The following is a 24694-nucleotide window of genomic DNA, read 5'->3' as shown; positions in this document are numbered from 1 at the left end:
AATTTGCAGTTTCCACTCATTTTCTTATGTGCAAATTGAAGATGCATTTTTCTTCTGTTGTTCTGAACAATAGTGAATTTCGTGGTGTGACTACAGTGGGTGGATGTCAATAGATGGTACTGTGTCAGTGGCACTGCAGAGAGAATATGAGATAATATTTTCCTGTCACATTTCTCTAAAGGTTGCCTTTCATTCCAGACAGTTCACAAGAAATGCCACAATACACAATGTGCAGCACTTCCAAAAAAACAACAAAGAATGACATCATTGACCCGCAAGAATTCACTGTGCTTACATGCAAAGTTTACAGCTCTGTACAGAGGGAATCACACCTTACACCACGACAATGATAATGACACTTTCTGCAGGATCACATGAGCAGATGAATCCCCCATTACTGTGCCTCCCTTGTGTTTCATTATCATTCGTATTGGAGGAGGAGATGAGTTGAAAGGTTGTTTGCTCTGAGAACAACACTTGCAGCTGAGCAAACTCCCCCAGCACCCAACATGCATACACACACACACACACACACACACACATTCTGGGACTGCCCTGTGCCTTATACATGTATAATCAGGACATAAGCGAATGCAAATAGTCTAGCAGCTTGTATCCATGATACCACATGTTTTGAGAAACTGACTGATCGACTAGCTTAGTTGGTTTGATATGAACTCGTTTATCTTAAATTATCTCTGTCTGCCCTCTGTAGGAATTCTATAGGAATTTCACTTTACAATAGCATCATGAAAAAGTAATTATAAAGAAATCTTTCATATTAATGCTTATTAAGATCATATGAAGACATTAGTAAGGTAATCTAAAGTATTGACAGATAATCTTCATTTATAGAAAATGTACCTAAAATTGTGATAATGCAACTTTTTCTGATACATTTCCCAGGTTTTATGTACTATAGTGAAATCAGACATAGTTCTGAAAGCTTTTATTTACTATTATTTATTGGATTTGATTTTAAATAATCTTGGTCAGTATAATAACAATATGTCATCATTCACTAAATCCAGTGGGCTGGCAGTAGTCAATAGGTGATGGCCTTGTTTGAGTAGCATTTATAAACATTTTTCAAATTTACTGTGGTATGATTATCACAAATAAAGTGTATTAAAAAGCTGGATTAGTTCTTGTAGGTTTGCAGCAAAATGAGCCTTTGAGGCTGAGGGCTGAGGTTTATGAATTGACAAAAGAAACGGAAATGAAAAAGAGAAAACGGGGTTAGAGTTAGATGGTGGGAACCAAATCTGACCAAATTTTGTAGTTGATGTCAGTCCGTGTCCACCTGTCTGCCTGCCTGTCTGTCTCATCACACTGTCTCTCTGTGTCCAGCTGGCCCACTTATCTCAGCAGGCACAAGCACATGGGAAAAAAACCATCACTGAGCTTCACACTGGATGACCGCTATCTCTCTGTGTCTCTCTGTGTCTGTCCATGTATGATTGTATATTTCAGGGGGTGAAGTGAGGGTGAGAGGATGGCAGGGGACTAGGGGAGGCGGGATGGGGTTGAAGCCAGGGACACTTGATGTAATGGAAACTGTCCCTTCTGCAGATGTCCACCTCTGACCTCCCAACAAGTCTAAACAATACATTCTTTTTATCTGAAATATGCTGTAGGCCTTACAGTGTGGCATTGAGTGAACGTGGGGGTGTGTGTGTAATGTGTGTGCGTGTGTGTTCGGAGTCAGAAGTTCATTTGTAGCATCACCCCAGTCAATTGGTTATTGTCTTAATAACCTGTGACTCAGCAGGCAGCCTGTAATCCATTAAATCAGTCAGCTCCCGTTACAGACTGCAATCACATGCCACTTACCATAAGACTTTCATTTCATTTTATGAGTAAGATTAAAAAAAGCCAAAAATAGCCACCAAGCCAAATTGGTAGGCATAACCTCACTTTCATGCTGTTCAAATTGACCTTTAAATTGCACTAATCAATATTTTTATATTAACAATGGATCAAGTTCCTCTCCACTCACTTTCTTCTTGCTCCTTCAGTTGAATGTTTGAGCTTCACTGTGCAGAATGATGTATGTACAGAGTTTGATACTAGAAGGTTTTTTTCACATTCATCTGCTGAAGATAGAAAGTTTCTGTGTGCTGACAGATTTTAAATGGTGGGCTTACGAACATGATCAGTGACATCATAGCTAGTTTGGAGCCAATCGTGGTCAAATATACGACTTATAAAAGTGTGATAATGAAGCTTGAAGCCTTTAGTGCACATACACTGGGAACAAACTTTACAGTGAAGTAAGAAAAAAAAGTAGAAATGAACAATATTTACATATTCAGAGATTTAGATTCGAAACAGAGTTTTTGAAAATAAATTTTAATACATGTCTGGGTGGGATCTTTAAATTCTCACCTGACTCTGCAGTAATTTCCAGTGGCTGCAGGCTCCTCTTTTCAGCAAAAAATCTCTAATAAACCCACTGTACACTGGCCACTCAACACTAAAACAGCAGACAGACAAAGTGAACATAAGGAAGAACTTAGAAGCTAAAGAGACAGATAGTTTCTTCAAGAATAAGTGGAGACCAAAACAAGCTAAGAGAAGAGTGAATAATGGATGTACATTCTCTAGGTGGCCAGAAGCACAAGTGCAAATCAATGCTCAAGTTTTTCCTTGTCTGCTGAGTGCGTAAAAAAGGCACCTTTTTGCTAACTCATTGGCTGTAACAACTTTATAAGGTGATGATATGTCAATGTTTTGTTTACAGCTTGTTGCCTTGCCCCCAAGTAGCCATAAAAGCAATTAATGTGGGTTGAAAGCGAGACTATGTCCCTTTTGAAATAAATACCAAGAAATAACAAAATAATTCTTTTGCAAATAAAAAGTTCAATTCAAAAGAAATAAAACAAAAGCTTGCTGAAATCAATACACAGGAGTTTTGCTGCCACAGCCTTATTTAGTCTGGTATGAGCAGTAGTTTATAGTGGCGAATGTTAGCAAATGTTAGCAAACTTACGATAGTTATTGGTTTGTAACTGAAATTACGGACTTTAGGACTCTTTTCTACCAGTATCTACTTATTTTTTATTACTTTTTAAAAAAATTTTGGCCACTAGGGTTCAATGGAACATCTGTAAACCCAACATTGACATTACCATCCTTAAGTTGATATGGCGAATGTGTTAGCAAACAGGTGTCTATTCATACATCCTTCCAGCAGACGCAGAGCAACATTAGCATTTATTTGAAATTGTGTTTCTGGGCATCTGGCAAATGTAAAGCCAATATTCGCTGTCCTTGTAGCTGAGGTGAACTATCTAACTCTGTAGCTGTTATATGCTCCATTGTGTTGACCAGACAGGTGTGCCTGAGGTGGCTGGTAATTTTTTTTTCCATTGTTAATATCCAAAAATATTGATGAGAGCATCTATAGAAAACCTTCCTCCAAAGGGAGGTGAGAAGTGAGACACAGGACAAATAATCCCAGAACTGGCAGGGTTCCTTGAAAAAGGACACTTCAGCATGGTGAATGGCTGACAACATAAGGCCTTTTAACCTTTAAGTCATCTGGTTCACTGAAAAATTGAGGAAACCTTTTAAGATAATGAAAGTTGGATTAAACTGAATTTACCCAAGACCACATTCCTGATTTGTCTAGTCAGCTGTGTTTCTATGTGAGACTGTGTTATGTTGGCCCCATGACTTCTCTAATGTAATTGGCTGGATGCCGGCCCCAGTCATTATCCAAAAATGTTAGTGATGCAGGCTTTCATCAAAAGCACACAGGTTGGAAATTGAGTTAAAAGTTGGGCAAATAGAGGCGATGTAATCTCTGATAGGTTTGAGTAACACAGCTGGCTCCAACAGCTGCTCCACTGCCAATATTACATTTACAACTAGCAAATGAAATAAAACCGTAACAGTGACAATTAGAGTGTTTAGTGTTTCTCTGTGCCCCCTCTGTCTTATATCCACACACTCAGTAGAGGCTAGTTGTCTGCTGTCAGTAAACCCAGACCTCTTTGTTCTGAATCAGTTGTTTGATAGCATCAAGCCAGTAAAGAGTATAACATGATTTGTCTTTCAGCGCAAAGTAATCTAGATTCTACTTACACATGCTCAATTGGCTCTGAATGGGAGCTGTGACTCACAATGGCACATACACACACACACACACACACACATACACACACAAATACATTTGTATGCTCAAATACAGGACAAGATCCTGTCTAGAGAGAGTTCAAGTACTTATACATTATTAAAGTTTCGGGCTACAGCATCCAAGTCTTTCATTACTCTTTGTTTGTATGTGTTCTTGGGTGTGTGTGTAGGTGGGTGTGTAGGTCAGATGTTTGGGTTAATCCTACCCTGGGGTCAGACTCTCCCTCTGATAACATCTATGACTCCCAATTTTATCCTGTTTTCTTGTCTCCTTTTATTATCCTTTCTCTTTTTGTCCTCTGTTCTTAAGAAGCTCTCTATTTGTCTCTGCTTTTTTTCTTTAAGCTTGTTCTGCACAGTCTCCCTCTCTTTTCCCATGCTAAGGGTGGCATAGAGCATGTTTCAGTGATACGCATTGGTAGCTACTACTTCTACTACTACTAGGATAAAGGTGATAACACTTATATTTTACTGCTGACAACAGCAACAGCAACAACTGTGCTGTATGTGTATATATTTATGTAGTCAGATACTGACTCTGCCAAGGTTAGTGGTTGTATTTACTATATCCATAAAGGTTATTCAGTATTTGGACAGCAACAATCTCTAATTTGCTCTTTCAGTGTAGACAGAGCTGATGGAGACTGATAGATTATAACTCACTGCCTTCACACACCCCACACATCCCTAATTTGCCCTGCAGGTAGTTCCTTTGTCTTCACTTAGGTTGGAGGTTGAGCTGAGCGTTCAAAGTGGATTTTTGTGTGTGTGTGTGTCTGCGAGGGTGCACATCTAACATCATCTTTGGCATTCCACACATTCTTTGTCTCCCACCTGCCGTCCTGGACACAAAAGAGATTTGCACAGACAGACAGTTGAACAGAAGAGACAGACAGATCGTGTTCCACTATAACAATCACCTCTGAAGGATCTACCTTACCTGTGTGCAGAGCCACAGCTACAAAGTGTTGCTGCCTTTCAGTGATATAGTTGTAAATTACAAGGGACTTAAGATCTCCAGATGATGCGTTTTATCATCATTTTGTTCGACAAAATAACTTCAGATATAGTTTTGTGAAACAATTAATCAATCATCAAGTTTCCTGCACAATGATTAATGTCAGCCTGACAAAGTTAAGGATAAGCTGTATTATACCTTAGTTTGGGTTTGTAAACCATCCATTAAGTTTGTCCTCTCCCTAGATTATAGCTGCTGTATATTTTATTTTATTTTTTTTTCACTTAACAAGTTTTAAAAAATCCAAATTAGTTTTGTTTCTTTCCTTCTATCTTTCCTGTTTCTTCATTTTGTCATGTATTCATTTATCTTAGCATCAGTCACAGGTCACATCCAGATTGCAGCCAGTTATTTGAAGGACTTTATTGAAGCAGTTTGATTATAAAAGTGTGTCAGCAAACTATAAATTGACAATTTAACTTTTTTTGTCCCAGGTTCATTTTATGCCATTGTACTGGCTTTATTAGTCCTTTTATTGATGTATACCAGTGACTCTGTTGGCCTGACTAACTAAATGTGGATAATGACTCCCTTCTCCACACGATGATGTATTTTCTTGGCTGACCTTTCCCATAAGAGCTTATATATTTACTGCAACATTTCCTGACTGAACATGGCCTAGAAATATAAAATGAAAACACATCGTAGGAGGAGCGGAAGAGGGGTGAAGGAGGAAAGAGGGTTGGAGGGGGAGGTGCATGAGAAAAACAGCTTTGCAACACTGGCTTCATTGATTGCTTGCCTAGTGGCTACAGTGTTTGAAAATGTGTATGTGTGGTATACCTGAGAACAGGTCCTCTCTGTTGGCCTTTGTAACCCGCCCACCCATGTTTCTGCTTTAGGGTTGGTTAGGAGGATATGTCAATCAAACCTAGTGGGGAATAGTCACACAAAAATAGAACAATTCATTTGGCATCACACAGATGATTTCATGCCTGTGTGACAGAAAGTTTCATGACATCAAATGTTCCAACCAAAGTGCCCAATGTTTACAGCCATAGTTTATTTATGAGCGTTGCTGGATTGATCAATTAGTAATTTGGGGTATTTTAGAAAAGACCTTTGTTTTAAGAGGTTTTTTTTAAACATCGTTAGTATCAGTTGTGCTGACTAAATAAGTTCTTGTTTTGTCCTGGCACAGAAAGACCAGCCAGTGAGCCAAAACCTCTTTCGCTCTAATTAGCAGAGTGGACCAACTTGCACAGTCAAATACACAAAATCAGGACACACACAGACACGTAGGACATACAAACACACAAAAAGAGACATGAACACACTCTAACATGACAGTGTTGATCATAATGAGCATTTTACAATCATAGTTCTACTATTAGCACATCGAAGAGTTATTTTTACTGTTCCCCCTCTGTTTATTTGTCTTTTCTGTGGATCCACCCTTTAATTTGACACAAAAGACTTATATGGGCGAACCTACATGACTACTACAAACAAGTGAAACTTTGTTCTGTAGGTATTCTCATAGTCTTACAGAACATTACCAGTTAAGGCATAAGAGAAATGTAATTTCACCAAAATTTCATTGAAAATAAGACTTGGAAAATCATTGGTGATTGAATGTTTTCACTTCATGGACTTAGAAACAGATTTGGTTGTGCAGATTCTGTGTACAGTATTTTAAATTTTATTATATGTATTACGATGACATGACTGAATTTGAAGCATGGTTTGAACTACTCTCTATTCTGCATGCATTACTGTCCCTAGCCACTAGGTGGTACCAAAGTACTGGTTAGTGAGCAAGATTATATTACAGATTCTTTTTTACAGTTTTGTTTTTCTGTATCCTCTTTATAGTGTTTTCCACTGCTGTGCTTATTTTGAAATTATAGACAGTAATAACAGGCTGATATGTAATCATGCTTCTGCTGTCATTTTATTAAGTATATGGTACACAAATTGTGGGACACACAAATTCACCATTACGCCTGACTTTAGGGTATATTTCATATAATAATACAACATATTTCAGTGTCCAAAGCAGCAAGTTAATCTTTAAAAACTGTTTTACACATAATGCCATATGGACACATGTCTATTGGTCTTGTGATTTCCCTTCTGTCTCTTGCAGCCACTTAAATGGTTATTTCTGTGAATAAATTCATAGCATCCCCCGTGCGATAGGCTGTGACAGTAAACCAATTAGAGTTTATTGTTGGGATGGTTGCTAGGTAGAGCGGGAAGTGAGAGTGAGGTGAAGGGTGAAGGGGTTACTCTTCCTGGAATCCAGAGGCCCTAAATGGGGTCACCATGTATAGAAAAAGGGGGTCTGAAAATACTCATAAGAATGTGGCTGCTTTTCACCACCCACTGCACATGAAAGTGACCACTTTGTTTTTTACTTGTTGACAACATTATGCTTGGTAGAAGCCATGCTAACGGTCACTTTCATCGTTTCATTTCATGTATACCCTCAAATAGATGACTGGTTCCAGTTTAATAGGTAACAGCTTAGTGACCTCTATCTGTTGCTCTATCACTGACATTCTGATTGCCACCTCTGCCAAGAGATAACAGCCTAATTTAACTTAATTTAAACCATTTACTGAGATTATTATTGACATTTGATGGCCTTTATTTAGAGTTTCCTTTACTGTTTTGGTTCAGCCTCATGGCTCTCATTTAACTTCTTTCCAGACAGAAAAGGCTGCTGTTGTTTTTGGCAAAAAAAACTCAGATAAACTCACTGTACGCTACTTCTCCAGCACCAAATGACGGACAAAGTTAGCAACCAGTGATCATAGTGAAGCCTTGAGCAGCTAATGAGACGAATATTGCTCTCAGGAGTTGGTGGAGAACAAAACAGAGCTAAAATGAGAATGAATATTGGGACTTACATTTGTCAGGTAGCCAGAAACATGAGTTCAAATTAATGCTAATGTTGCTCTCTGTCTACTGGATGTGTAAATTGGCAACTAACAAATTTGATAAGGTGATAACATGTTAATGTTGGGTTTATAGCTTGTTCTGCTGTGAATACTGTTTTAAAGACATGCTGTATTTTTCATCCTTGGATATGACTTGTATAATAGCTAACGACTATAATCAAAAAATACCCCCTTAGTACACTTGGTAGGAGGAATGAAGCTATGATTACACAGTACATATGTACAAGTTTCACTGGGGTGTATCATCAGGGTTGCCCCCCCCCCCCCCCCATGCCTCACTTCCTGACCCCCTCTAACTCCTCCTCAACCTATCCCATCCCACAACCCCCCATCCCTTGCTAATCCATGTCTAATCAAGCTTTACCCCCCTCAGGCAGTTTCCTCACCCTCTCTTTAAATTTTAAACCTGTCATCTGCTCCATTAGAGTCCACCCATCCTTTTTCTCCCACCACTGTTTATGTGTTAGTGTGTTCTGACCAGCATGGCTCCCACGGGTCTGATGAAACTCATCAAGGTTGCTTCTACAAACGGATTAATGTTGACTTTACTACTTACAACTTCTCTGGTTGACTTTGTGCCAACATATCAAGTAGTTTTCCTTCTCTCATACCTTATGTAACTGTCCTGCAGCAATTTTCTCAATCACTAATTTTTAGGTATAAGACATATGGATTGAAAAAACACATCAATCTCATACATTTTTGTTTATTTAAAGGGCCGAAATGTGCTGCATGCACTAGTTATGAGCACATTTGCAACTTTTCGACAGATTTCCTCCAGCACTGGCCACACTCGGAAAATAGCAACCCAGTAACTGAGTCACTTTCAGTGTGAATAACGAGATGCTCTGATTACATCTCTGTGGTGGTTTTGTTTCTGCAATGGAGGTAAGGTAAGTCAAGCATTTTATTGCTGTGGGACTGCCTGTGATATTTTAATGAGTAATGCTAAATATTGAGCAATTGGGAATGCCCTGGTAGCTAATGGTTACAGTGCATGCCACATGCCTGCAATGACCCTGGTTCTGACTCTAGCTTGGGACTTTTGTTGCATGTCATACCCCTCTCTCTCTCTCTCCTCCGTTTCCTGTCGCTTCTCTGCTATCAGCTCTCCATTAAAGGCAAAAAAGGCACCAAAACATATCTTTAAAAAAAAGGGAGAACATTGGCAACAAGCCTTTTAACTCTGCAGACATTACTGTTGTTTGCCTGGTTGTTCATTAAACCTATAGGAAGACATATTTGCTAACATGTGAGCAAAACTTTACTTGAGTACACACCCACACACCAGCAGACACATAGCAACATTAACTTTTGTTTGAAGTTGTGCTTCAGGCCACCTGATGAATGTTAGTCCAATATTCACTCTCTTAACTCTGATTTGTTCTCCACCAATTCTTGCTTGCAAGAGTAGCATACAAAGGTTTAGCCATAGGATTTAGCCTAAGTTAAATGTTCAACCTTCTTCACCAGCTAGTTGCTAACTTTGTCTGCTGTTTGGTGGTGGACAGGCTATCGTAGCTTGTTTGTTGAAAACAGCTGCCTATGGTACTGATAAAAACAGCACAGACTGAACTTGGGCCATAAAACCCAAACAATGACCTACAAGTGTCGTAAAAGCCCCCAGGAACTGAAGAGCTAGGTAACGGTTCTTCTCCTTATCTCACATACTTATACCTAATTATAAGTTATATATTATAACTTTTTCATAGAAGACATTTTGACATGTCACTGTAGGAAAGATGGACAGGTGTAAATAATAAAATTAATAATTGCTGAATACCATTTAGCTGCTCAGTTTCTGGGTCCTGGTATTGTGCATACTGGCTCACTGTCACACTGTCATTCACGACTTACTGGGACACTTGAATAGAATGCAGCCATTGTTAATGTTATTAGTAACACCTGTGCTTTCCTCACTATGGCAAGTGATAATGTCTGCTGTAACCTGCTTACATTGAGTGATAATGGGTTCAACTAAAACTTTCTCTGATATTACACAGTAGGTTGCCACAGTGTTATATAGTACTGATGCCACCATCATCATCTGTCTCATTACAAACCATAAAGACTTGCAATTTTGGTCGTTTCCACTTTTGCCTCAGGTTACAACCCCCTAAAATGTCTACATCTAGTGGAAGAAGATTGAGACACATGTTTGCAGAGTCTTCCCACCAGGTTTTTTTTAACAAGAAAATGAAGGTCATCAAACATGCTTTCACATTAGGGGTGTCACCACACCCCTAATGTGAAAATGTCAGCCTGAACAAACACCTCCACCCAAGACCGTATCCTCAGCAGCACTCCAACCCTCATCCTGGACCTCACCAAACATTCCCAGAAGCACAATACAACAGAACAGGCATCCCTTTGTCATCATCAGTATGGGGCCTCTCTCACTGTTCAATGAGCTGCAGCAGAGAGAATTGCTTCCATCCAACTTTTGGTAGTTTTTATGTTTTCCACCTAAAATTTAGGTGATAAACAAATGTTATCTGTTATTGGTCCAGCCATTTTATGACAGCATTATCTACCATTTAAGCATTTAAATATCATGAAAGTAAAACACCTCAATTATATTATTTTCACTGAGGAAAAATTAATGTACAGGTATAAAGCGTGCTGTTTTTGGTGGAAGGCTCGTTATGGTTGTGATTAGGGCCAGCCTGGCTGTTGGATATTGGCATCATCAGCGTCCTCTTTACAAACAGCATTCTTGGCGATTGGCTGTGTGGATTAGTGAGAGGAGTTGCAGTTTTACTTGTCCGAATGGTGTGAAGAAGGAGAAGCAGAATGAGTTACCACTTAGATATTAACCTGACAACATAATGGAGGGAAGTTGAAAAATATGGCACAGAAATAGTAACAAATGATGAAGCAGAGGGGAAAGAATATCATAGTCTTACTGATTGAAATTTAACTAAGATCAATTCAGATGCAAAAACACAATCAGGCAAGAAAACACAAGTCATAAAGTAATAACATATAGATTAGTTGATTTATCAATCAGTCGATTGCCAAAGTAGATTTGGCAGTATTTTGATAATCAGTGGTTTTGAGTCATTTTTAAAGAAAAAATGCTAAAATTCTCTAGTTCCAGCTTCATAAATGTCAATATTTTCTAGCTTCTTTAGTCTTCTATAATACCAAACTATCTTTGGGTTGTGGACTGTTGGACTGTGTTGGGACAAAACAAGACATCTTAGGTTGCATCTTGGGCTTTGATCAACATTTTTCAACATTCTCTGACATTTCATAGACCAAACAACTGATCATCTCTTGTGCACTGTACCACCTTTGGTAAAGACAGATCATTGACTCTCAGGTCTTAGTTTTGTATACTATTTTTCTCTCCCACACTATTTCTCTCAAAACACAGTGTGTTTTGAATGTACCTTGTAGTTGTTTAAAAGTATTTTATTACCCATAAGAGACGAGAGAGGCTTTTGTGTCCTTCAAGCAACCTTTCAAATGCGTCGTGTTTGCGGATGTTTGATTCTGACCGGCTAAAACACTGTACATTGTACAGCTTCCCAGACAGTTTCCCACACAGTTTCCCAGGCTCATTTGTTGTGGTTTCACATGGTATTTTGTTGGATACCTCACCACAAGTGTCATAATTTGTAGAATGTTTAGATGTGGATATATTGGTTCTTTTTAAATGAATCATAATGTATTCCTCAAGGTGATTTCCTTTGAGCATTTCCACACTTTTACCTGGTAAACACTGTACAGCAAAAGGGAAATGGAAGTGAGGATCCGCTGCAAAGGTTTTGCACCTGCAGCATCATTCATGGGAGAGTTTGAATCTGTGTCTGCTGTTAGCCTTGACAGGCCGTTGGTGTGGTGTGAAGAGTGAGCGAGAGACCAAGTCTGAATCCAGAGAGCATACACACACACATAGGAGTAAAGGAGAGAGAGGAAAGGAGGAGGAGGAGGAGGAGGAGGAGGAGGAGGAGGAGGAGGGAGGAGAAGTGAACTAACTCTCTAATCTGCCTGTCTGACTGAGGGAGAGAAAAAGGGAGAGGAAATCAAGTCTGCTGTGCTGTAGAGTAACAGAGGAGGGCGAGTTGGTAATTACACAGGGAGAGAGGAGGGGAGGGAGAGGGGAAAAAGAGAGAGATATCAGAGAGAAACAGAGTGAGAGAGACTGACGGAGAAAGGAAGGACATAACGAGAGAGGACACGAAGAGAGGACAGTAAGAGGCTGAAAGTTTCTTTGATTATTTTTTGTTCTGCTCTCCTGGATTACTTGAGATTGTCTTTTGGTACACTCTGCAGAACCCTGCATGTGCCAGTGACACTGTGTGCATCCTCTCATAGCTGTCTTGCATTTATGCCTGTTTGCACATGTGTAGTATTTCATAGCTGCAGTTAACAGAATCTGTGTGAGACACGCAGAGAGGATGGGAGCCCTTCGCTTGTCTCTTGCTCTCCTCCTGCTCCTCTCCTCTCCTGTAAGGGCTCAGTGGTGGAGTTTCCTCTGGTCAAACTCAAAAAGCAGCCCCAGCTCTTCTCCTCCCTCTGTTCCCCCCTCCATCACCTCTCCATCCATCATCTCACCGGGCCCTTCTGACATCCCGGGAACAACGGAGTGGGTGGGAAAGGAGGACGAGATGAAGGAGAAAGCTCCAGAGGGTAGCACTCAAACAGAGACCCCTACGCTCCGCCCAGCAGTGTCAATTTCTGGCCACAGCACTGAAGCACCTGGGACCCCACCTCAAGATGAGAACACAGGTGGAAACAGCAACGGCAGATCTCAATACAAACCACTGAAACACTGGAAGAGTGGTGAGTGTCATAGGCGAGGTGAAGAGAAGAGGGGAAGACCATTTGAGAGATTTGCAACAATTCAGATTTGTGGCTCAAGTTCTCTCACTGGCAGATTTCTAGTTCAGAGGTGGTTGGGATTGCAATTAACTTTAGTAGAGATGCAAGTGGTTAAACCAGTGGTCCCCAAACTATTTGACGCATGATAGTCCCTTCTCATAGTCCTGCTCCCTTCTCTTGCTGTTTTATTTGAATAGATGTGAGATGGTAGAAGAGATGATTGCAAAAAAAGTAAACATTAGAGAAGAACTCCTTTGCTTTTACACATCAACCTCATCATGAGAAGTGAAAACAGTTGTATAATGTTCTCTGTGGCTCTGGAGGGGCTTTGGCAAGTCTGAAAGCTGCACACATTTTAAAAGAAATGCATGAGGTTTTTTACAGATATGCTTTGCAGCAGCAGGGTCTAACAAAGATGCCATCACTGTTGCATTATGGGAAGTGCAGGATTCAGAGTTTTTGCAGCTTAATCCGTACTACTGATTTAAATTCAGAATATCTTGGCCTCCTCTGCATCAGTGTTTTGTTTTTAATCTTTTTTTCTCACAGGTGTCCCAAATAAATCAAAATGCAGTACTATAATGCAGAACTCTTTTAAAAAAAAAAAAAAAAAAAAGAACAAAGTTCAAAAAATAAACATAATGTGTGTGTCAGAAATGTTTTTTCCCTAAAACATTTTCTGTCTCGTTCATCATCTCAGCCCCTCAGATTTATCGATTTACTGACCCCCAGTTTGGGAACCACCTCTTGTAAATTGTTCACTGACTCTGAATCCCTCTTTGCTCACCAATTGCAAGGATTTTTTTGATACTGCTCTCGACAGAAGCAATATGAAATTTCAAATGTGCAAAATTATTTGCTACTGTTGAATGGCTGCAGAGGAAATTGGTCTTTTAATTGTCAAGCCATGTGTCAGTTCTGCTTAAATGCAACAAGATTTTACTTGTAATTTAAAGGAAACTATGAGAAAAGACAAGGCTTTTATTCCCTACCATCCCCTTGTTTAGCTTAACAGGTCCATCACATTTACTAACTTAATTCCCTCTCATTTGTTCAGGTCGTGTTGATGGGTCAGTAGTTCAGTCCCTCATCCACATCAGTTAAATTCTGAATTATATCCTGCATCTTAAGTTTTTATCATGTCTCTGTGTATGCCAAGAAGCAGAACAGAAGCCCTAGTTGTTGTTTCTGTAGCGTGCTGGTATGTGACACAGTTGTACCCTGATGTGCTCTGCACTAAATCTTTTAGAGTCTGAGAAATCTACGGAGAGTGGGCCAAGCAGTGGGAAGCTTTTGTGTGGCATGGCAGGGTTAAGGTGGGTTTAAAAGGTTATTCGTGGCAACGTTGAGGGGGTTGTTAATATTGGTTTTATAAGTCTATACAAGCTGATCAAGCATCCATGTGGCCAACATGACGAGGATTAGGTTAAGGAGGAGGGAGTCAGAGTGGGAAAATGTGATGCAAAATGACTGGGTGATTAGATGACTGACAGACTGTTTGACTAAAGAAATGAATGGAACTGACTGAGTGCTGTTTGATTGGCTGACTGGCTTGAAGTCTGTATGACCACCTGAGTAATTCAACTGTCTGTCTGACTGTTTAGTTAAAAAATGAATGATTTACTGAAGCTGGTCACAGTAGTACTAAATCTGTGGACTGATTAATAGAAAGAAATCATAGATTTATAGATGTGTTAGATGTGTTAGTATTAAATCTTTGATTTCAATATAAGTTATGTTGAAGTATTTACTTTTAAATCCATATCACATGATGTCATTAGAATGGGATTTGACCTTGTTACACATTCTTTGTGTGTGTGTGTGTGTGTGTGTGTGTGTCCCCAAACCAGTGGTGAAAAGTAACTAAGTTCTATTACTCAAGTATTTTGCTTCTGTGCACTCATGAGGTACTTGTACTGCATTGTATTTCCATAGAAAAATATTGTACTTTTTACTTCAGTACAATCATTTGACCCCAATAGTAACTTGCCACATTGCAGAATAAGGTTTGACTGCTGCTTGGTGCTGCTTGGTGCTGGGGGAGTGGCATATAATGGGTTTTTCACTGAAAATAGCTGCCTGCTGCTGGAAAGTCAAAACAATGAGCTAAAAGAGGCTTAAAGTTTTGGAATTTTAGTAAAACACGGATACAGAGTTGTATGATAATTCTCTGTAGGTTCATCATTATGAGCAAGCTCACACACAGCTATGATTATGATTGTTCATATAAAAATATTGCTGAACACTTACTTCGCTAAACACAATACAGCTTTTTTCTTTTGTTTGTTTTTCACAAGATGTCAAAATTAAGTTTGATAATGAGGTTTATCATTTCTCAATTTAATGATTAAAAAAAACAATTACAACAACAAAAAACCTTTTGTCATCGCATGTCTATCTGGTCTGTTAGTTGAGAATATGTAACACGGCTCTTTTTGAGTCACTGTCCTCTAACGCTTGATTGTCTGAGAGTAGCTTTGGATAAAAGTGTCTGCCAAATGATAAAATGTAAATTTAAATGTAAAACATATTTAGAGTTAATGTATTTTGTTGTGTGACAGCACATCATCATTGTCTCTGTCAGTCTCTGAACTGACTCCCCAGAAGTGTGCTGAGAGATTTCTAGTATTGCTGCTTTTTCTCACAAAGGCTTTTGCTCCTCCTTTGTCTTCGTTTTTGGCCAACTTGGACCTTGAGAACTCTTCACAGTACTAATGTGAAATGGTACTTCAGTATCTGGAAATGGCTGCAGTCCAAGTTATGACTGGTAATCACCACCAGGTCCCTGCTGCCAAGTCAGTCTCTGAACAGATTACCATAGGAAGATTGGGTATTATTTTCAAATCTCTGTTCTTGAAGTGCAGGGATGAAGAATAAACCTCTAGACAACATGCTGGTTGTAGCTTGAGTTCTCTCAGAGCGGCATTTGTCTGTTCCTCTCAGTCATTACAGAGCACTAATGACTGCACATCTGGACTGGAGGTGTGATGGCTTTAGTGTGTGTGTGTGTGTGTGTGTGTGTTTGAGCATTTTGTTTGCACATCTTGAATGCCCACCTCACCACCTGTGTTTGCAATAATAAATGTGTAAATGTGAACAGAAGCACACCCTCATACACTCAAACTCACTAAACCCTCTAATCAGGTATGTTTCCAGTTGGTCAGGCTGAATTAGAGACCCCCAAATGTTGGGCTGTCCGGTGTGGTCGGGGCTTGTGTGTTTTCACGTGGGTGAGGTGTGTGTTTGATGTGTGTGCAAGTGTAAGCAAATGCATCTCTAGTTGTGTGTGTTTGTGCATGACAGAGATATATACGAAGCAGGGGTGAGCCTGGTTGGAATGCTGAGGTGAGAGTTTGTCGCTACGGGAGACAGTCTCCAAAGTGGGGGGAATCAAGAGAATGTGAAGCCATCTCTTCACATGCATACACACTCTTAATTGCCTCACATTGTGTGTGCTTATCTGTTTCGGAGGATTATGTCCATGCGAGGCAGAGCAGTGAGGCGTAGGATGAGTCAGGATCAAATCAAGTCAAATTAAAGCCATGTCAAGATGATTCACAAGTACCTCTCTTTCTCACTCTAATGTGGTGTATGAACCAGAACCACAGGTAGCAGACATTAGGGAAGATGGGGATTCGGACATCTACATCAAAAAAACTCTAAAAACTGGTGCTTCTTTCCTCCTGCTTCTATCTGTTGTTCCCTCTTTCTCAATTTTTCACCTTTTTTATATTGTGTCTGTCTCTGTCAGAGCGAGGCTCAGGAGGTCATCTGGACCTGACGGAGTTGATAGGCGTCCCCCTCCCTCCGTCGGTCTCCTTCACTCCTGGCTACGAGGGTTTTCCAGCCTACAATTTTGGGCCTGAAGCCAACATCGGCCGGCTCACCAAGACCTTTGTGCCAGGGTCATTCTACAGGGACTTCGCCATCATTGTCACGGTAACACTAAACTATAGAGGTTAACCCACAACCTGTGGCTTTTAAACTTCCTCAAGCTGTGATCGTGTGGTATAAATGTAGTGCTTCAGAGCCACACACAACAGCAGGGCTTATCAAGTCAGAAGAAAGTACATTACAGGAGTTTAATTTTAAAAGTGCAGTGTGTAGAATTTAGTGGCATGTAGCAAGGACTTGGCAGAAATGGAATATAATATTCATAAGTATGTTTTCATTAGTGCATAATCGCCTGATAAAAAGAATTATTGTGTTTTCGTTACCTTAGACTGAGCCCTTTATATCTACATAGGGAGAGGCTCCACCATGTTGCACTGCCATATTTCTACAGTAGCCTAGAATGGACCAAATTCCAAAAAAACCAAACACTGGCTCTAGAGAGGGCCTTTTGCATTTTGCGGCAACCATAGGTTCTCCTACATGCTTGGCAGGTGGGTGGGTGGTATTCAGTTGGTTGCAATCTGCAACCTCACCGCTAGATGCCACTAAATCCTACACATTGCACCTTTAATGCTTAACAACTTTATGGTCAGGTACGGCTACACAAAGTCGCCACCTTGTGGAATTCTGACTGTAAAACAAAAGACATGTCCAGGTCCCAGTTTTTCTGAAGTCCCACCTTTTGTCTTTTTCTCATTTTCTCTTTCCTCAGCCTGCATAGGCATTCATAAGCAATGATTTTTAGAAACTTTTAAAGTTTAAAATCAATTTATTCTGTGTGTGGTATCTTCATAGTCAATCAAAATAAGGTATTCTTTTCATGGCAGTAACATGATGTCCTACAGACTGATTGCAATGACTGGTTGATAAATAAATACAGAGAGGAATGATTGTTTTCATTTGTACTGGAACTTTAGTGGCACTCAGTCTGGTACATTACTGCATTTATGTGTCTTGCAGCATGATATGGTATGGTATGTAATATTGATTGTAACGTGACACTGTGCCAAAGTAATAAGCCTCTAGTGACCTCCAGTGTCTTCTACCTTGCCCTAACCCCAGGTGCGTCCAGCCAACCAGCGAGGAGGTGTGCTCTTTGCCATCACAGATGCCCGTCAGAAGGTGGTGGAGCTGGGTTTGGCCCTCACTCCAGTCCGTGGGGGCCTCCAGAGCATCTTACTGTACTATACTGACAGAGAGCAAGCCTCCCACAGCCACAAAGCTGCTACCTTCAGTGTCCCAGACATGACTGACCAGTGGACACGATTCACAGTAAGCAATATACTGCATCTGCCTTAGGTACAATACAGTAAAATTTGCAATTAATGTTTTTTTTTTATGTCTTTCCTATATTTTATTTACAATTTATTAGGGATATTCTTAATGTCAGAGCAAAGAGCAAAGAATCACAATATCAGAGTTGAATATTTATAAGCTTGATAGAGTGACAGCCCTCGACTCAAGCATCTTCATTGCTGAAATACTTTGATTGCTGACCCTGACCTCTGACCTCTGAGGAAAAAAGCCATATTTCTGGAAGTTTTCCCCCAGTGGTGAACAATAGGAAACATTCCATGATAAAACACTGTATTAAATGGGTGTATTGATCTGTCAGGTGGTGGTGGAGCACGAAGAGGTGCGTCTCTACATGGACTGTGGCGAGGCCGAGAGGACTACCTTCCATCGAAGACCAGAAAGACTTGCTTTCTCACACAACTCAGGCATTTTCGTTGCAAATGCAGGAAGCACGGGGCTTGACAAGTTTGTGGTAAGTGAAAAAAGTTTGTATTGCTCGGTGTGTCTGTGGGTAAGTTTGTATCTAGTGGAGGACAATGAGTTGTCACAAGAGGAGCAAAAGGAACAAGAGGGAATGAGATTCTGCATGTGTCAATATCAGTGTGTAGTTGGTCTCTGCGGTTGGCCTCAGGATTACATTCCTTTGTGTGTGTCTGTGTGTCTGTGTGTCTGTGTAGGTGTGTGCATGTGTGTTTTGGCCTCTCATTACCATGTAAAAGAGCTGAATGCTGTCTACCCTCATGAACATTGTTGAATATGCAACAAGCAGGACATAAAGTAAAAGAGCTGCTGTAATCAAAAAAATGCTATTATTATTGCCATTCAAGCAGAAAAAGGACAAATGAAAGCTATCAAAAAGTGCATGTGAACATTTGCACCAGGTTTTAGGCTGTATTTATAGGGTTGTGTGCATCGGTACAGATAGTTAGACAAGAAGATCGTGACCTCTCATGTATGTCCATTATATGAGGCTAGAGCTGGGAGTCAATTAGCGTAGCTTAGCATAAAGACTGGAAGCAGCAGGGAAAACGGCAATCCTAGCTCTGTCCAAAGATTAAGAAAATCAGTCCAGTATGCTTTTCAATGTTAATCCCTCACCAGCACAATCTGGTATTGTTGGGTCAAAATATCATGTCCACCACTAGTACTACATCCTGAAGAACACAGCGGTCTTTTGCACAGACTTGGCTGAATAAAACTTTGAAGGTCAGAGACAGAGAGGAAGTACAAGGGAAGGAATGTAAAGAGAGGATGAAGAAGGGAGAGATGGGGAGGAGAGGAAGGGGAGTAAGTCAATAGCAGATGAGGAAGTCAGACATATCAACAAGGCTTAGTTGTGGTCAGATCAAGGGCTTGACTCTGCCTTTGACTGACAGAAAAAGGTCTTCATTACTCAAAGGTCCAAGAAAATGCTTTAATTGTATGGTAATTACCATACAATAATTTTTAAGATAAACCTTTAACTCAACTTTAGCACCAAGCTGTAAATGAAATAACATGATAATATACAGACATGTCGATGAAATGTGTGTGAAAAGTCAATCCAAGGTCTCGTAGACTACATAAATGTTGTTCCTTGGTCAATAGGAATGACAACATACTGTGTAATAGAAGACTTGACCTATAGAGCCAGCTACTAAAACTCTCTTGAGACTGCAATTACTGCGGGACCTGCTGTTAATCCATTTTCAAATCCACAATGCTTACAAAGATAAATACAAGCCGTGAATCACTTGCTGTTGCCATGGCAAAAGGATGCAGTCATTCTCACTTCATTCAGAGTAGCCTGACTTTGCGAACGGGTTATCTGAAGCATGACGACAGAATATGTGGATGTACGGCATCAGTCATGTCCAGTCCGAAATATCTGGGTCACTGTATGTGTGTGTGTTTGTGTGTGTATGTGTGCATGTGTCCTTGTGTTTGTTGTCATGGGCTTCAAAGCAGAGCGGTCATAGCATGGGGCCCTTTTTAATCAGCATGTGTTTGTGTGCGAATCTAGTAAATGTTATGAGTATTGGCCAAAGGAATGGACAGCTCTCTCCATGTTCCCATAAAAATCAGTTACTACCATGCTGTGAGTGTGAGTGCTGTGCACGCTTGTGTGTGTCTTTGGAGATCTGGTCTCTATGGTGATATCAGCAAGTGGACTGTACTTCATTGTGTGTGTGCTGGAAAAAGAGGCTATAACACAATCATTCACACTTTAAAGATATGCACTTTATATAGCGAGTTAATGGAAACAACTTTTTTTTTTTGGCTATTTAAACTTTCTTAGACAAAACTAAATTGTATACAAATCTTAGAATTTTGAGTGAAAAAAAGAGTAGTTAGTGAAATTATTTAGTAATTTGATGTAATGATGTTAAGATGTACTTTACATGTTTGTACGTCATGTTTGTCTCTTTAGAATTGCCTTTGGGAAAAATGTAGAAAGGTCAGCTTATTTCAGTGTGTAACTGGCTGATGTGAAATAGGAGGGGAAAAAATCATTGATCAGAAACATCTGAAATATAAGGAAGCCTAGTGTCAGTGTCTGTGATTCACTAACATTTGACAGTCAAGCAGATTTATAGAGAGAAATCTGTTACTGTGGATGAAATTGTACTAATTTCTGCAAAATCTTGCGTGTTTGCTTTTACGATGGCTAAAAGGTGCAGTGTTCAGAATTTAGTGGCATCTAGCAGAATGGACTTGGCAGAAATTGAATATAATATTATATATTATATTAATATTATAAGTATCTTTTAATTAGTGTATAATCACCTGAAAATAAGAATTGTTGTATTTTTGTTACCTCTCTCTCTTTCTCTCTCTCTCTCTCTCTCTCCATCTCTGTGCAGGGATCTATTCAGCAGCTGGTGATTAAAGATGATCCCAGAGCAGCTGAGGAGCAGTGTGAAGATGACGATCCTTATGTAAGAAACACACATAAACACAATGGTAGCTTTACCTCTACAGTATATTCATATCAGTGAATCAAATTTAATTTGTATAGTCCCTTTAATACAGATTAGTGCAATTCAAAGTGCTCTACAGATAACTGACAAGCCAATAATAACAGAGCAAATGTAAACAGTAAAGTAAATAGTAGAACTAATGCATAGAACAGAAGTGGTCAACATACAGGAACGCTCTATGTAAGACAAAAAAAATGTTTCTGCCAGTGATTCTGTTGCTTAAATGCTGCTGTTGTTTTAAGGCACATGGATCAGCAGCACCCCCTAGTGATCAAAGGACCTCACTGAACAGAAACACTAGAAACTAGAAGGGATTGTTCCTCTTAACTTATCTAGTGATGAGAACATGAACACTAAAGTCCTCCCAATGTATTGAAAAGGTTAGCATGAACACTGCTGAGTAATAAATGTACTTCTAAGGACAAGTAAATATTGATCCAGCATTTACACAGTTACACTGACTGACCAAATGAGTACATTTTAGCAGTAATTTGAAAATGTTTTGCTTTTTTCTGGCCCTGTGTGGGTGTCATATGGAGTACATTATGTAATTAGTGTAATTTCTACAGAATTTTTCTAAAAACACCTCTGCAAGCAATTAGATTTCAGGCTAGAAATACAGAACTTGAATGTTTGCAGTGGAGTTTCCTTTCTTTTTCTCTTTCTTTTCTCCTTTATTTAATTCATTCTTTCCTTCATGATGGTATCAATAACTGGCTAAAGTCGAACACAAGTGGAACACAAGCTAGTGGTAACTTTTGCCACAAGCTTGTTTTCTGATATCAACACATGATGTGATGTTTGATAAAGGCCTCAGGATACGCCAGCGGAGACGATGCTCTGGACGACAGAGAGACAGAGGAGGAAATGATGAAGAACACACAGGAGAGAAAACACGGCACAGCACAGGTAGGTTGGCTGGATGAAGTACTGGATTCAGATGCGGGGGAAAAAAAACAGTTTGACATGCTCACAGCACTACCTTACCTGATTATATGACTGAACTGCAATTTCATTTCACTTAATCTCTTCTACCATAGCTTCATGGCTGCATCTTAACATCAACTGCCAACTCTCTTGGGGACTTTTGTAACATTTCATACAGATTTTTGTGAAATTAAATGTAAAAACGTTCTGTGGGCTGCACAAGAGACATTTGTTAAAATGGTAGTTGCAAAAGACAGTGGTTGTTGTGAAGCACTGTGCACCGTGTGTCCAGTTGTTATGTCTGCTGCCGTTGCTGTGTACGATGCACACCCTTGTTTTTTATCAATAAACCCAGATACAGAGCTCTTAATGTGCGTGAGTGTTTCGTCTCTGTTCTGGTACCATCTTTCATCCTCCCACAATCAGGAATGTTTAGGTCAGTCTGACCTAAACATCCCATACTCAACACTGACTTTGAAGCTTCAAAGAAAAACTGTCCTTCAGAAGCTGAATAACTGTTACCAGATATTAAAGTCATGGTGGACATGTTCTGACAGTGATGCAAGTCTGTTGCTTAGCAGATCTGTCAGACATTCATGGTCCTCAGAGGATGAATCCAAATTATTTTAGTAATCTCCTGACTTACTGCCAAGTGCAACCAGAAGAAAAAAATTACATGTTTAACATCTTTGTAGATTAAACTGCTTCCCATGGAACTGTGGCCTGCAGATGACAAACCATAAATACAGAGAACATATATCATTATCAAGCATATTCCTGCTCCTCACAGGAGAACCCATTATAGTTTTGGTGAGCTTCTTACCTTTTCCCCATTAATCTTTCTCATATCTTGTAGGAGGAGGACAGCTTCCCAGTCAGAGCACCGCCCACTGAGGCTCCAGAGGTGGAGCTTGATGAGTATTCAGGTCATCAGACCCCAACAGAGGCCACTAAAGAAATGATGGCAAAAGGTCAGAATGAATCTTAACTTACAGTAACAGTTTCTTGGGGGTCACGATGACCTGATGCTGTGTCCATCTCTGGTAAATTTCATGTTATGTTATGTTTCACCAACAAAACAGATATTCTATTAAAAATCTAGTGTTTTGATTAGCTAGGGCCAGCAGTGGTCTAAAAGGTTGGAGAAGGATATGAAGTGCCCCTCAGCAAGACATGTACAGTGTTTGCAGACTAATCACAGTATGGTTGTCCTGTGGTTTTTGGTGTAAATATATTACTCATAACTGTGTGAGTGTGTACCAGGGCATTCTAGAACAAATCAAGGCAAATCTACAATAACCAAGTTGAATAAACATACTGTTTAAACTAAAGACATCATCCACTCTGATCAAATAATTTGTTATAGGAGTAACATGTAATAGGATGCAGCAAAAACAGCATTTAGATGAACAGATGGAGGAAATGGAGATAAATGTAGTCAACTATTATAAATGTATGTTTATTCAGTTTGGCTTCATGTCCCCATGTTAAAGAAATCATCTCTTTATAGTCTTCAGGGTTTTGAAACACTTGCGTTTGTGTGAATTCAGTCACCCAGCTTTGCCAAGTGTCAAGTTATCCGGGTGATCTCAGAGGAATCTGATTGGTCAAATCTGTTGATGACATCATGTGTTGTTTACAGGGCCACCACGGACAGAGGAGCCAGGGGAGAGATCAGAAGACGTAAGTTCACTTTCTCCCCTCCCTTTTATTTTCTTATTTTGCTGTCAGTGTCAGTCAAAACATTATGAAACATTCCACACAGCATTTTACTGCATGTGTTCTCTATATACAGTACATCAATGATATGAGAGTTTTATTTATATTTCTAGGGTCACGTCAAGCATGGGTTGAAAGGAGAGCGAGGGGATCCTGGACCCAGAGGCCATCCTGGCCCACCTGGTCCCCCAGGCATCACCCCCTCAGTTAGGCAAGGTCAGCCCGGACCAAGAGGGCCACCAGGACCACCAGGGAACCCTGGACACACGGGACAACCAGGGAGAGATGGACAGCAGGTGTGTGTGTGTGTGTGTGTGTGTTTCAGATCTTTAGGCAGAGAAAATGTTTTTAAAGGAAAATCTAAACTCAAGGGTTAATCCTAAATCCTGCACAGATTTTTTTTTTTTTTAACTTTCTATTAAATACTTTTGCACTCTCTTTTCACAGGGAAGACAGGGTGATAAAGGAGATCCAGTAAGTTATTTATCTCTTCATTTCTTCTGATGTCTTCATTGCTATGCTTTACATCACTTGTAATAACTAACTTTTTTTTTTTTACCTGCAGGGTCAGAAAGGAGCGCAGGGATTTTCAGGTTTGGACGGAGAACCTGGAACCAAAGGAGAGAAGGTACAGCCAACATGCGTTACAAATAGTAACATTTTACAATTGTTAGACTCAAATTAAAGGTCACTTTTAATGTCAAATGTTGTTCTCCTATCCTCTTCCTCTTGCCTTCCCTCTCTGCAGGGAGACCCAGGAGTTGGTTTACCAGGCCCCCCTGGCCTCCCTGGACCTCCTGGACCCCCCAGATCACGCAGTGTACCCGTGAGTATCTAATACTTTTGTTTTTGTTGTACAAAGAACATCCACTCATGGAATTATCCTGTTTTTTGTGATACAATCGACAGTAGTTAAAGATCAGAGTCGAGCCCATTTGGTTTGAAGCTTGATTTAAGTGGAACCACAATCATCTCAATGTGTAAGTGTGTGTTTTCTGTGTTTT

At 39.9% G+C, this 24694-nt stretch overlaps 1 protein-coding gene across 3 annotated transcripts in view; it reads left to right on the top strand.

The window, feature by feature from the left end:
- col15a1b (collagen, type XV, alpha 1b) overlaps positions 1 to 24694 on the top strand; it is a 53987-nt gene that overhangs the window by 10034 nt on the left and 19259 nt on the right. For 2 of the 3 annotated variants that reach the window (XM_042428361.1, XM_042428360.1), the window contains exons 1-12: positions 12234 to 12855; positions 16646 to 16833; positions 17851 to 18060; positions 18404 to 18556; positions 20928 to 21002; positions 21855 to 21953; positions 22828 to 22942; positions 23614 to 23654; positions 23804 to 23986; positions 24138 to 24164; positions 24256 to 24318; positions 24439 to 24516. In XM_042428361.1, the coding sequence (XP_042284295.1) occupies positions 12471 to 12855; positions 16646 to 16833; positions 17851 to 18060; positions 18404 to 18556; positions 20928 to 21002; positions 21855 to 21953; positions 22828 to 22942; positions 23614 to 23654; positions 23804 to 23986; positions 24138 to 24164; positions 24256 to 24318; positions 24439 to 24516 (1617 nt within the window). In that variant the 5' untranslated portion in view covers positions 12234 to 12470. Of the gene's footprint in view, positions 1 to 12233; positions 12856 to 16645; positions 16834 to 17850; positions 18061 to 18403; positions 18557 to 20927; positions 21003 to 21854; positions 21954 to 22827; positions 22943 to 23613; positions 23655 to 23803; positions 23987 to 24137; positions 24165 to 24255; positions 24319 to 24438; positions 24517 to 24694 lie in introns of those variants that run through there. The other variant, XM_042428362.1, reaches the window with a different exon arrangement.

Source organism: Thunnus maccoyii, chromosome 12, assembly GCF_910596095.1.
Source record: "Thunnus maccoyii chromosome 12, fThuMac1.1, whole genome shotgun sequence".
NCBI classification, from domain to species: domain Eukaryota; kingdom Metazoa; phylum Chordata; class Actinopteri; order Scombriformes; family Scombridae; genus Thunnus; species Thunnus maccoyii.
This window is presented reverse-complemented; position numbering and strand designations above follow the sequence as displayed.